The sequence below is a fragment of the Nansenia antarctica genome, assembly GCF_963989245.1.
Source record: "Nansenia antarctica genome assembly, chromosome: 5".
Lineage (NCBI taxonomy): Eukaryota > Metazoa > Chordata > Actinopteri > Argentiniformes > Microstomatidae > Nansenia > Nansenia antarctica.
This window is the reverse complement of record NC_137690.1, coordinates 60832028-60846235: the sequence shown is the minus strand read 5'-3', so window position 1 is coordinate 60846235 and position 14208 is coordinate 60832028. Positions and strand designations below refer to the sequence as shown.

General features: G+C 43.0%; 1 protein-coding gene across 1 annotated transcript; it reads left to right on the top strand.

Moving 5' to 3' along the window:
• Window positions 1-271: 271 nt before the first annotated feature.
• grinaa (glutamate receptor, ionotropic, N-methyl D-aspartate-associated protein 1a (glutamate binding)) lies at window positions 272-7054 on the top strand (the record flags this gene model as incomplete). The annotated part of the gene is made up of 6 exons (XM_080530689.1): window positions 272-599; window positions 2444-2559; window positions 3434-3634; window positions 3886-4014; window positions 4393-4536; window positions 6905-7054. 6 exons carry the CDS (start codon window positions 272-274, stop codon window positions 7052-7054), a joined length of 1068 nt encoding a protein of 355 aa, XP_080386815.1.
• Window positions 7055-14208: the final 7154 nt, after the last annotated feature.

Here is a 14208-nt window from a genome sequence, read left to right as displayed (position 1 = left end):
TGCGTTGTGTTTGTTCCAACAATTCTCTGAAAAGTCGCAGCTTTCACATAATACACAGTCTTTCACAATTGATAGACGTCACCATTATTTAAGCCACACATACAATTGGTTAAATATTGAACATATCTTTCAGTAATTTGTGATGATGTACATGTATAACTCATGTGAACGTATAACTCATTTGTGATTATATATACATATAACTCATATGTTTTGTTGTCTCTCTCTCGCCCGCAGCGTGTTCTCAGGATCGCAGTGACACAACCAGACCATGGACAAGGACAAGTGCAGCTACCCTGTCATGGGGGAGAACAACCCCCTCCACAACAGTGTCTACGGACCCCCCCAAACCGGCTTTGGGATGCCGCCGGCCCCGCCCAACTACCCACCCAACTACACCCAGGCCCCAGAGGCACCCCCCTACCCCCAGGCAGCAGCTTATGGGCAGCCTGCAGCGTTCCAGCAGGGAGGCCCTGGGTGTGGACAGGCGGCCTACCCACAGATGCCCTACCCTCAGATGCCTTACCCCCAGGGCCCATACCCTCAGGGACCCTACCAGCAGGGACAACCTCAGCCAGGGTTTGCTGCTGACCCCAACGGTGAGTAACAGGGTTAATTGTTGAGGTTCTCCTGAGAAAGTTCAGTGGTTGAAATAGAGAGGGCTCACTTCCAAACCCTGGACCAACTCTGAGTGATGGTGTCAGTCAGGGAGCTCAGTTGTCCACCTGGTCCAACCTGGTGGTTTGAGGTGCTCTTTGGAAAGGGGTGTAATACCTGTGTAAGGACAAAAAAGGAAGCTGATGATTGTAAACTAATAGGGGTCAAACAACTCTCCTGGCTGTACTGAGCCAGGCGGTCGACTTCTCGCCTGTAGGCCGTCTCATTGCCGTCGGTGATCAGGCCAATCACTCTTGTGTCATCAGCTAATTTAATCACTGAACGAGGACAGCTAGTTTAGTGTGGTCGTCCCACCCAACCCCAGCCTCCGTCTGTTAGGTCGCTCTGTGTGTGGCCTGCCTACACGGGGGTCTGTGATGCCTGCCATATTTTATACCTGGAAGTTGTGGTTGTTTCATTCCAGGCAGGGAGCTCTAAAGAGCGGAGCCATCCAAATACGCCAAGCATGCATTACCATTGTTCATGCAATGGTACGTTAAATGGATGTGAGTGTTCTGAATAAACTGTAGCCGACGTGCAGGAGATGGAGAGTAACAATGTAATTGAAGGAATTGAAGGATCAATGCATTATTGCGATTTATGGGGCTTTCATTTCATTACATTTTGTCACTCACATATGCTAAGTGATTTAGAATGTGCCGCACTATTAATTCACTGTAGTCAGCAGCAAATGAGGGCTAAGCAGCAGGAAAACACACAGGCTCTGGAGTAGGGACAGAGCAGAGAGAGGGAGCTTACACAGCTGCAGCCAGCAGAGGAACAGAAGTCTGAGGGAGAATCTGAGCCAAATGAGGGACGGGCGAGCTTAAGGGTTGGAATATGAAGGGATTTATTGATATACTGATTGATCAACATAGATAATAAAATGAAAAAATCTTAGCATAGCCCAGCCAACTACTTTTAAACTCTTTTAATTATAACTCTGAAGGTTATAATTCAGGTTATTAGTGATTCTGTACCAGGGATGTTAAACCAGCTTCCTGGGATCAGTGGTATTTTCAGTGGTGTATACCAGCCAACTTCATGTCAATGAAATTGACCTTGATTCATGTCCAGCATTGATTTCAAGCCACCAGAACTGACCATTTAACCACTGTCTCCTAAAAAAAAAAAAGGGGATGCATTCTCTTCAACCCCCGTACTGCAGCTATCGTAACTCCGCCCCCATGCCCACACCATGAGGGTTTCTGCACTGTTGTAGAACACTGTTTTAACATCTTGATTTACCTCTATCTCCCTACACTTTCGGCCCTTAGATCTGTCCATATGAGCCTATTTCTCCTACCATGAGATGTGCTGGGTTTTTTCTAATTAGGAAGCTGTACTACCTTCATAGTCACCACTGCCATTGTTTTAGAGTGTGCTCAGATACGGTATATCTTACACAAGGCCCACTTATGTGCCATATTAACGTTCTCTCATTTTCCATGTGAAAGGCACGATTTGGAAATACTTTCTATTTAGGTCGCTGTTTGGTTTTCCACTTAGAGGGACGTATAATTACCCAGAGAAACTGCAGGCTGCGTCTTTTTCACCGTCCCTCATTAATCCAGTGTGCTGAAAAAAATGCACCACTCGCTCTTTGAAGGCCAAACCGCTTCACTGACTGACCAATCAATAGTGATCAATTGAGCTCATCTATGAGCTCTATGTTAACCACATATCCACCGGGCTGACACACATTAAATTGCCAATAGTTTACACCCTTGTAGTTGTTAAACTTTTTGTTGCTATTTTGACTTTGTCATTGTGATTTTCTTTTCAGCTCCTATGGACAGCCCTGGTTACCATGGAGAAACGCCACCCTCCTACTATGATAATGAGGAGTTTACCAACTCAGGCTTCGAGGACAAGACCATCCGACAGGCCTTCATCAGGAAGGTGAGAGAGGGGGAAGGACAGGAACTGAATGACTGAGGAAAAAATAAGTCTCTGTGATATTAATGCCTGGATGAGACCACTTAGTTTTTTTTGTTTTTAAACAAAGTTTTTATTCAAAGAGTACATATACAAGCCCCGCGGTGGCGTAGCGGTCTAAGCACTAGCCACTAGTGCAAGCTGCCCACCGGGGACTGGGATCAAATCCCGGTCTCGCCAGACCCGGATATGGCCGAGGCACACAGGGAGCGGCATATTGAGCGGCCGCTCCAGAGGGCGGTATAGGACTATTTCCGGACAAGGATCCGTCGCGCAACAGCGCCCCCGGGGTGCCGGAATAACGGTGCTGGGCTCGAGGAGCCAGTCAGCTAGTCTGCCTGGCGATCTCCTCTGGGGCTGCCGGCCACGGGGTCGTGCGGCGGATCCTACGCAATAGGCAGGGGATAATTGGATGCTAGGTTGGGTTCAATTGGATACCAAATTGGGTGAAAAAGGGATAAAATCAAAAAAAAAAAAAAAAGAGTACATATACACAATAATACACAAGACCATTTTGTTATAGTAATGAAGTAATGTGATAAACAAGATTGTAACTTTATTTTCTTACAACCAACAACAAAGCTTGTTTGCAAGCAACAAAGAGTGATGAACCTGTGACCTTCAGGTCCGATACAGTAAGGTAACAACAGTGTTTCCCACTGAGACTGGACCCAAGAAAAATGTAAAAATAAAAACGCTAAAAATACTTTCAGTTCGTTATGAAACTATGGCGGGACAAATTGGCGGCCCGCCACAGTCTCGTCTATGTATGGGGAAACACTGAACAATTCTCTTTAACTCTCTCTGTCTGTCTCTGCTCCTCTCTGTCTTCTCTCAGGTGTTCATGGTCCTGACCGTGCAGCTGATGGTCACCTTCTCCTTCGTCGCTATCTTCACCTTTGTGACAGAGGCCAAGACCTTTGTGCGCCATAACCCATGGACGTACTACGTGTCCTACGCCATCTTCTTTGTGTCTCTGATCGCACTCAGCTGCTGTGGAGACCTCCGCCGCAAACACCCCTGGAACCTGGTGGCACTGGTGCGACTTGTCACTGTCCCATGCTTTTTTTAGCTGCGCTGTCCAAAATATAGACTCCCATTGTACATAACATTGCAGGGCTAGGTTTGAGAATTAACCTTGCAGACGTATTATACATTTAAAACAGAAAGTGTTATCAGTACTGTAAAAACAATCAACATTACGGTCATATGGACGATAATCGAAGTGTCGCCTTTATGTGTCCCGAGAGTGACCCTTCCATTGCTGTGTACTGCATGTGTCTCTCTCAGTCCATCCTGACCCTGAGCCTGTCCTACATGGTGGGAATGATTGCCAGCTTCTACAACACTGAGACGGTCATCATGGCCGTGGGCATCACCGCTGTGGTCTGCTTCACCGTCGTGCTCTTCTCGCTACAGGTCAGCCCCCACACACACACACACACACACACACACACACACACACACACACACACCCTCAGTTGGAGGAGAACTTAAGATCCCTAGATTTATATTTTGTTTCAAGTGTTAAAGAAAATGTGCAGCATTTAGTCTCCAACTCTTCTTTATTCACATGCTTGTCAATCTAGTGGTCTTTTTTTCAGGCATTCAACTATTTTCTTTCTCTCTCTTGCCCACAATCGCTCACTTTTTCTCTCTCACTCTCTTTTTCACTCACTGTTTCTCCTTCACCCTAATCTGAAGCTGTGCTGTGAAAATGTCACTGTAACTCTTTAAACCTCAACTCTCCTCAAAGAGACATGACTTGACAACCCATCCTGTTTGTCTTTTATTCAGAGCAAGTATGACTTCACTTCCTGCCGGGGAGTCCTGTTTGTGTGCCTGATCGTCCTGCTGATCTTCTCCGTCCTCTGCATCTTTATCCGCAACAATATTGTGCACATCGTCTATGCCTCGCTGGGAGCCCTGCTCTTCACCTGTGTAAGTGGAGTAAAAGGATGCTTTTATACAAAGGAAACAAGCTGGTTCATAGTAGTCATATTCCAAGTGTCACAATTAAAGACTGTGGCAAATGGCTGACTTGTGCAGGGTGCTACGGTTAGGGTTGGGATTAGGGGTAGGGTTAGGGTTAGGGATAGGATTAGGGTTAGACATGCCAGCATGTACCAAGTCGGCGTAGCACCTAACCCTAACCCTAGTTTTCCCACATGTACCGTCTTCCCACATGTACCGTAACATATACCGTATTTTCCGCACTATAAGGCGCACTTAAAAGCCTTTAATTTTCAAAAAAAACGACAGTGCGCCTTATAACCCGGAGCGCCTTATATATGGATCAATTTGTTAATTGGTTGATCCATACTGGTTGTACACGGCGCTCAAGGCGCTCTGTCAAAATGTTTCAGTACGACTGGTAAACTACAAAGGCGCACCGCTTGCAGCATTACGGTAATCAGTAAACACCGGTAGTCAGTCCCACACCACTTGTATGTGTATAAAGACCCCAAGTAAAGAAGACTAAACAGAGTTTCCGAGGGAACAAAGCGAGATGGCCACAGTTAGACACAGTTAGAGGACAAACTCCAACAGTGGGTTGTTGAACAGAGAGCCGCAAGTAGAAGCGTCTCTACAGTCACTATTCGAATGAAGGCAACAGCGCTCGCACGGGACATGAACATCGATGAATTTTGAGGCGGTCCTTCTATTATAATACTTCTACTATTCTTGGTGCTTTCAACTTGAAGTTTTAAAGTACCCACTCGATATAATAAACAACAGTTTAACGATCACTAAACACTTATAATTTGTGTATTGGATTCATTATTCTCGTTTGCCGGAGGCTACCGGTAAGGGAGGGTTGACTTGTAAACATACTTTCGTTTTAGCTCGTGTTCAAAAGCAAGAACTGTGTGTTCATCTAGTTATGTGTAGTTATGTGTTTTTAGCATGTCGATGTTCTCCCAGTATGTTGTCATGTTATTAAAATACAGTTTAGACCTTCGTAGCGATGTGTTTTGTTAGCAGTGTTCGTAGCTGTGGCTGCATTCAGAGCCACTTTTCTCCCATTCAGTGTTTGAGGTGAACCAACATTCAAATACGCCTGTCGTGTTCAATCTTTCTCTGATTTGAATGTATGACACATCATTTGAAAGCTTACAATCTGTAGTTTAAGCATGTGTAAAAACTGAAAAATTACGTTGCACATTTCACCAGAAGCTGTCACATATTGGTTGTTGGTTATAATTGTATAGCCTATTGGTTGTTTTGCTCTGTTTGTAGTCTACTTGATGTATTTTTATCAGCTGTTAAATCACCACAGCGGTTAATCCACTACTAGAGATAATAGCAGATTGAAAATGCTTGTAGCCAACTACTCTATATCTCGTGGTCGCAGCTATTGCGAATTGCTATTCACGCGAGTCAGCTGTGAATCACCGCAGGTCCTTGACGCTTGTTGCAAAAATGGATGACGAACGGCTGATACTTGAGGTGGAAAAATATATATTTTTGACAGTGGAGCAGGTAGAACGTTGACGGTGACAACGCTCAGGTGGAGCATGGACAACATATATAATCCGGTGCGCCCTGTATATGAAAACAGTTCTAAAATAGGCCATTCGTTGAAGGTGCGCCTTATAGTCCGGTGCGCCTTATAGTGCGGAAAATACGGTATATATACAAATGGCCAGGGAAAAGCTTTCTTTTTCAACTGTTGTGAAGCATCGTGGGAGCTGAGACTGAGTCAAACTGTCTGGACAGTCAGCAGCCGCTGCTGGCATGCTGCTATTATCTGAGTTCTCCAGCTCCGATTGGGCCCAGTCTGCTCCCTGCACTTAGAAATGAGGCTAATTTCATCTGCAGAGTGGAAAAGTGAGAACGAAACCAGAATATAAAACATAAACCCCATAGGACATGTGACCCTGGTGATGTGATTAGTGCACTGGAAACAGTGTTGTGCCCAAAGCTCTCATTTACCTTGAACTACATTCCTTGAAAATACACGGAGTAGGAGAGAAGTGTTAGTTGCAGTTGGGATGGTGTCCTGAAATGATCCCTGGAGGAAAGGTTGGAAATGGTGACATAAGACATAAAAGAGGGATGGAGAGGGAGAAGGAGATGGACAGATGAGAGGAGGGAGATGTGGAGTGAGGCATTAATTCCAGTCTAGTGGGATGTGGTGAAACTGAATCCCAAATTGAATCCCAACTTTGTATATAACTAATTTATTTTCTCCCCCATACCCCATATATGTATGCAAGGTTCAGAGTTATGATGATACCACATAGAGTATTATGTGACTGAGTATGTCTTAAGATCTGACCGACTTGTTATGTTTGTCTGCTTGCAGTTCTTGGCTGTGGACACCCAGCTCCTCCTCGGCAACAAGAAGCTGGCTCTAAGTCCAGAGGAGTACATCTTTGCTGCGCTCAACCTCTATACCGACATCATCAACATCTTCCTCTATATCCTGGCAATTGTAGGCCGCTCCCGCGAGTGAGGGCACCCTCTAGCGGAAATGGGAGGAGGTCAATAAACCTCATCTGTGTGGAATTATGCTCCTTCCTCTTGTCTTTTTCTGTTATTTCTCCACTTTGAGGTTCCCTATCTCACCCCTAAATCACATTCCCCTCTCCCCTTTAACAAACAGATTAGGTGGCAGAAGATTGTTCTGCCATCTGCAACAGCAGGTCTGTCGTAGAATGCAGCCAAGAAGGAATTTTGTTAACTTATTTATTTAAAATCCATTAAAGTATGTTTTATCACAATGACAGAAGTTACTCCAATTTATACAGTCCTTGTGTTGACTGCTCTGCTTGCTCTATTCCCTTGAAAATGCCTATCTGCCTCTTCTTCCATGGAGATGGTAACTACAGTATTTCTCTAAATGTCCATTATAGCTGAACACAGTAGAACACTTCTGTCTGTAAGCTTGGCACTCTGCCTGGTAGTGTAAGCACTGCAGAGAGACTGAAGGCAGAAAGAGAGGGAGTTATGGTACCTGATGGTGAATGCAGTGCTTTGGTGCAGGCAAGCGCTTTTAATTGATTAAAGCATTACAAAAAAAAAAACTTTCTGCCATTTCTCTCCCTCCCCCTCTTCCTCCTCTACTGCCAATGTGAAGTAACTGCATGGCATCTTAAACACATGCTAAAAAACACAACTTAAACACACCAGAGAGATACCTCTCCTAGCCTGCTTGTTATGTAGCTGTATATAGATCAGTGTGTTGTTGTATATGATGCTTAGTCCCTGACCAGCTCTCTAGGCATGCTCAAGCGAGTGTATGGCTGTGATGCTTGATGGGGAAATACACTCTGACATCACTGCATAGCTAGCTGTTACAAAGATCAAAATACTTGTAAAGTAAATGAAGGAAGTTTGTGTAAAGTTGGATGTATGACCACAATTATATAATACTACACAATGAATATATAGTCTATATATATTCTTTATGGATCCTTGATTGTTTATTTTTCTTTTCAAGTGAAGGGAAGAACTGGATGATTTGAAATTATTTAGTTTATGATAACGAAGCTAATTGTGGAATGTTCTATTGAGTTCTTTTCTTTTTTTTAATCTCTCTTTCGCCTTTCACTAATTCCCTTATTCCTTTTGTTTTGCCTTTCTGTAAAGTTACGTGTTGTGTTCTGTCATTATAACTAAAGAAGAATTGGAATTTCAATCATTTTTATACAGAGCTGTTAAAGAGTTATTATCTCGAGTTGTTTATGACTAACAAGTAGATGGACACCAGGCTTGCACTTGACTCCATAACATAAGTTATTAATGAACTATTTATTAAAGTTGCTGTAGAGTGCAGGGCTGCTTTGAAGCTGAACTGATTAGTAAATATGCCCCTCACTTTTCTGTCCTTCTGATGTGTGATGTTGAAAGGGCCTTCTTGGCCTTATTGTGGATTTACTTTCTGTGAGACCTGCTCAAAGATGAAGGATCAGTGTAAATACTTGAAAACTACTTTAAGGGGATACATAGATGGGAACCCTAGAGAAAACAGGAACAATTCTTAACACTCCTCTACTAACAGTGATGGATTGATAATAATCTGTAACCTAAAATGTGACTAAATTAACCACTACAATATGAAAGCCATATTGAAAATAACAAAGCCTTGGATCTCTGAGTACCATTTTAATTTCACTCCTGTTGCATGACCATTCCCTATCTTTGCATGTGCTGTTATTGCACACTGGATAAATGTTTCTGAGAGACACATGGTGAGCATTGAGAGTATTTTATTGTGCTGCAGCCCTGTTTTGATCATTTTGTTTTCACTTTTGTGTTAGTATCTAACTAAATGTGTATGTATATATACAACTCCTTAGTGGTTTGATGTGTATAGAGTCATTTTGGGCTTTGTAGTTCTGTTTGCACTGTACATTTGCATTAAATTAAAGTGGAATTGCATTCCTCTACTCTACTGTTTGCTTTCCATTAAAAGAGATACAATGAGAAAATCTATTATTTGAGTTGTGTCTTTTAATTTTCACAGTTGAGGCATATGCACTGCATCAGAAATAAGGATTATATGATTATGACAGCAGTTGTATTTAATTGCATTTAATTTTGATCTACACAATCTACTTCACACATTCAAAGTGAAGCAAAAAAGCAGAAAAGAAAAATGCATACAAAAAGTTAATTATGAATAACCATAATGTCCCGTAAGAGTATGTGAACCAACAAGAATTAGAACAAAGCACTCAAATAACCCTACCAAGTTACACAAGTTGGATGGACTCCATCTGTATTTTTTTTTTATTGTAGCACTTTGAGATTTCTTATGTAAAGTGCTTTTATAAATAAAATGTATTATTAATAATAAACATTAATCTCTGAATGTTTCATTAAAGCTGAAGTAAAGTATCATTAAAAAGTGGATAATGCGTACTAGATCAGGCCAAGTGAGCAGTTGGAGAAAAATGAAACATTGTTGATGGCCAATGGCGACTGAGGAAGAATTATATATTAAGATGGAAGAAACTTACCCATGGCTCAGCAGCATCACTCCTCAAAACTGGCCTATATGACAGAAAATCCTGCACTGAGTTTGTCGTACAGTATATTTTTCAGTAATGGTTATCAGGTTCTGTCATACAGGTAACATAATAATCAATGGAAGTACATGTCTCACAACACTAGAGGGCAACAAAACTGCCCCTACGCTAAGACTAACCTGTACTTCTTATATAGTATTTTTGCCTCCCAATTCTCTCCCCACTGTTTTCTGGAAGTGTGCATCTGAACAATTCTCCACATGGATTTAAAAGCATGGAATTGTTTTTCTATTTCCTCTCTTACACATGTCCATTCTCTTGAATAGCCATGTGGGCAGATTCTCCACTACATAAATATGTTTCCTTGGACAATAATTGTGAAAGGGGTACATTATGAGAGGTCCTTGTAGCAGAACCCATGAGCCCACTACACTTCAGGGAAGCTCTTCTCAGGGGATGACTGACATTAAACTCCTGGGGTTCTGGAATATTATCAGACAAAAATAATTACTTGATTACCATGACAACCTGTTGTTGTCGTCAACTTCCTTTACTCTCCTATGGTCAGAGCAGCTATAGTGTATGCTGCAGGTGGTAGAAAGTTGAGATTAGGTAACAGAATGTGATAAATTGTGAATATTTGTCAGAATAAGAAACGCATGCATATTAGGAGGGAGAGTATCTCTAATCATTTGAACCACTGGGCTAATAGATACTTTGATGTTTCATCTGTAGCCTTTATATTAACATGTGAATGATATCAAACCCCATGACATCGGAGGACAAAAGTGACATTAGGCTATACTCTTCTCCCTTGATTTTCTCCATTTTGCCTATCAGCACCATGACTATAGGAATCTTTGGCACATGGGACAATCGGCTCTCGGAAAAGATTGAGAAAACGGAGCAAGCGCTCACGGACAAGATCGAGAAGAACTCCAGCTATCCATTCACTCAGGAAAAGAACTGTGAGAGATCTCTAGTCATTCACTCCTCTCGCTTGTAGGCTTATTTACTGATCTTTTATTTCTACCTTAGTAGGTTTGTGTTTGTCATTTTTCCTTTCCATTTTTTATTTCTTTATAATGTATTGTAACACAATGTGTTGCAGTGTTTGTTCTTGAATACCTGCATGAAAACATTGGAAAAGGAACACTGTTACTTATTGCCACCATTGGAACGGCCATTTACGTGAACATGATGCTAGAGGTGAGTATATTAGGACAAAATAGCAACAGAAACTGAAACTGAATGACTCTTACACACTCGTGACGTTAGAATTATAAGGTTCTATCTCAATTTTTGTCAAAATTGAGTTTTCTACATAATCTGATCCATGTTTATGATCCGTGTTTATTAATGCCTGTGTGGTGTTATTTTTAAAATGTTGACATTTCTTAGTAATTCATAAAATACAAAGGTTCCATCTCACAAAACATAATGGAATGTAAAAACTTTGATGCTCAATATCTCTGAACGACCCTAAACGGAGATAGAACCTTATCATTCTAAGCTCACGACTTGTCACGTTGTAACTGTTGCAATTGATTCTCTCTCTCTGGTTCAGGACCCCCAGAAGTATGCAGGGTTTCTAGTGTTCAGTCTGTGTGTGTCTCTGTGGCTGATCTGTTCTGGAGCATTCCGCCGGCGCCTTGTGATTGATCATAAGAACAGAGAGTATCGCTACTACATCTACTTCCACCTTCGCCATAGCGCCCCTCTGCATCAAATTTACATTCGAATGATCGCCCAGAAGAGTGGTGGGTTCACTGATTAAACTTTAAGTGCTGGTCAATCAAATCAAATGTATGGTTATGGATATGATTATCCATTATCCATTATCCATTATCCATCCGCCCCCAGAGGGTGCGGGTGGGCTCCCACACCTCCACAGCCCTCAGACTCAGCACTGGGTCCCCCCAGGGCTGCGTGCTAAGCCCTATCCTCTACAACCTCTACACCTACGACTTCACCCCCGTCCACCCCAGCAACTCCATCGTAAAGTTTGCAGACGACACCACCGTGGTGGGCTGCATCTCGGGGGGGGACGAGGCGGCGTACAGGGATGAGATGGAGCAGCTGGGCAAGCTGTGCAAGGTTAACAACCTGCTGCTGAACCAGTCAAAGACCCAGGAAATCATCGTGGACTTCAGGAGGAAAAAATCTGAGGTCCAGCCCCTGCTCGTCGATGGAGGGAGCGTGGAGAGAGTCTCAACCCTCCGATTCCTGGGGGTGCACATACAGGATGACCTGTCTTGGAAGATCAACACAGCAGCCATCATCAAGAAGGCACAACAGCGGCTCTACTTCCTGAGAGTCCTCAGGAAAGACCACATCGGACAGGAGATGCTTGTGACCTTCTACCGCTGCGCAGTGGAGAGCATCCTCACCTACTGCATCTGCGTGTGGTTCTCCAGCTGCACAGCCGCAGAGAGGAATGCGCTACAGAGAGTCGTGAGATCGGCCCAGAAGATCACCGGCGCCCCCCTCCCCTCTCTGGAAGAGCTGTACAACACACGCTGCCTCAGGAAGGCCTCCAAGATCTCCAGAGACCCATCCCACCCTGGGTACGAACACTTTGCTCGGCTGCCCTCGGACAGGCGGTTCAGGACCATGTTCGCAAGGACAAACAGACTGAAGCTCAGCTTCTACCCCAGGGCCATGCAGGCCCTGAACACAGCAAAGACCTAGGTTCTAGGCCCTGGACAATCTAGACAATTTGATGGCAGCTACTAGATTGAAATCAAGTGCAACACTGAAACACAACTGTGAACATTTCAAACCTGCAAACTGCTACACTTTAAATGAATGTGCAATAACACTATGTGCAATATGACAACCCTCGGGTACATAAGGTTCAGAGATAGGAAATGTTAGAATAGGTATAGCATAGCATAGAGTACAGCACAGTGTTTTATTTGTATAGTATAGTATAGTAGTGGATAGTGTACATAGCCTTTATTTATGTAAACCAGCTCTTTTCCCTTCTTGTTTTTAGTTTTTTTTTCCTAGCACCAGGGGAGCCCCCCCTCCCAAATTTCATTGTTTGGTACCTGTACTATATCAACGACAATAAAGACCATTCATTCATTCATTCATTCATTCATGACAGCATTTGAATCAGTATACTAATGTTTAAATTTCACGGTCAGGTACTATGTAATAACTAGGTAGGCCTAATACCTACAGTAGCATGTCGTAAGCTTAGTGTTAGGACGTTTTGTTTTGATGTGTGTTTTGATGTGTGTTTTCTTGGAATAATGTTGACCTTACAATTCCTTGTTTAGTAGATAATGTCAAGGCAATGCAGGCTCATGTTTATGACATCATTTCAGGGCAGGGACGTCTTATGTACAAGCTGATGCTGAATGGATACAAGATTGAAGAGAGGGAGCTTAGTGGCTTCTCTGAGAAATATAAGGTATCCTTGTGAAGCGAAATGATGATTTGAGTAGAATAGATTAATGCCCTCATAACGACTCCCTGTTCACATATTTTGACTAGTAGAGGAGGTAGATTAATGAAAATATCCATTCCTCAACTCAACACTTGCATTAGAACAACTCAAATTTCTCTTTTCACAGTTGTTGGAGTGCCAAGGAAGGAGAATAGCGGCCAAACTGAATCTCAACTACTTTGACTATAGAGACACCTCTAAACACCACGTGGTGGTCCACAGGCCCGAAATCAATCTCTTTGCCAATGCTGATCATAAATCACCTGTCTGAGGATGTACTCAGTACTGTACTGGCTACTGATGAATGATCAGCCACTTCCCCTATCCACTTCCCCTATCCAGATTCCATTGACACACTACACTCAGAATTAAAATGTGATGTTGCAAGATGTAATCTAGTCTGTGTCATGTGTCTTCTCAACAATCCTCTCGTCTGAACCTGTCAAAAGTCACTGATCTCTATAACTAGCCTATAGGGCCTGTAATATCCCCTACACCTGTTTGGGGTCAATGGCACAATTTGGCAGTCCCCCCGGTGATACAATGTGTGACGATCCACACCAGAACCTATAGTGGGCGCTATTACACCTGTTGTCCGGTCTACCTTCTCTCTGTGTTCCAGATGGGCTCAGGTGTGGGTGATGATGCTAATTGTCCCTGGATCACGAGTGGGTTAGATTGATGGACTCGGTCTCTTCCTTTGTCGACCAGCAGCCGTTTTTGGTTGTCGTTACTATTTTCTTTATCATTATTTCCATTTAACATTATATTCTTTAATACATCTCTTATTATTGTTAACCATGTGTGGTCTCCCTTTTTGTTACCTTGTCAAGAGCCAGGCAAGCGTAACAAATGCAACAGATAATTCAATTTCGACAAATGCATACGGACAAATCTGACATAATAGCAAAATGCAGCCATGAATGTGAACATGTAACAACAAATGTAACAACAATGTAACCATGGATTCACTACATCCCGCCCCTTCCAACAACGAGCCAATGAAAACACAGAGACCCGCGCGCGTAGAAGGGCTTTGATTCGGTCTGTAAACAAACAGGGGCAAAGGCAACGGGACCGCCTCCTCTGATTTCCACCGTAGACTTTAGCACAAGGCGGCTTTGCACAAGGCAACAGCTAGCCTGTTAGCTGCTAACTTACGACCTTACAACTGTGTGG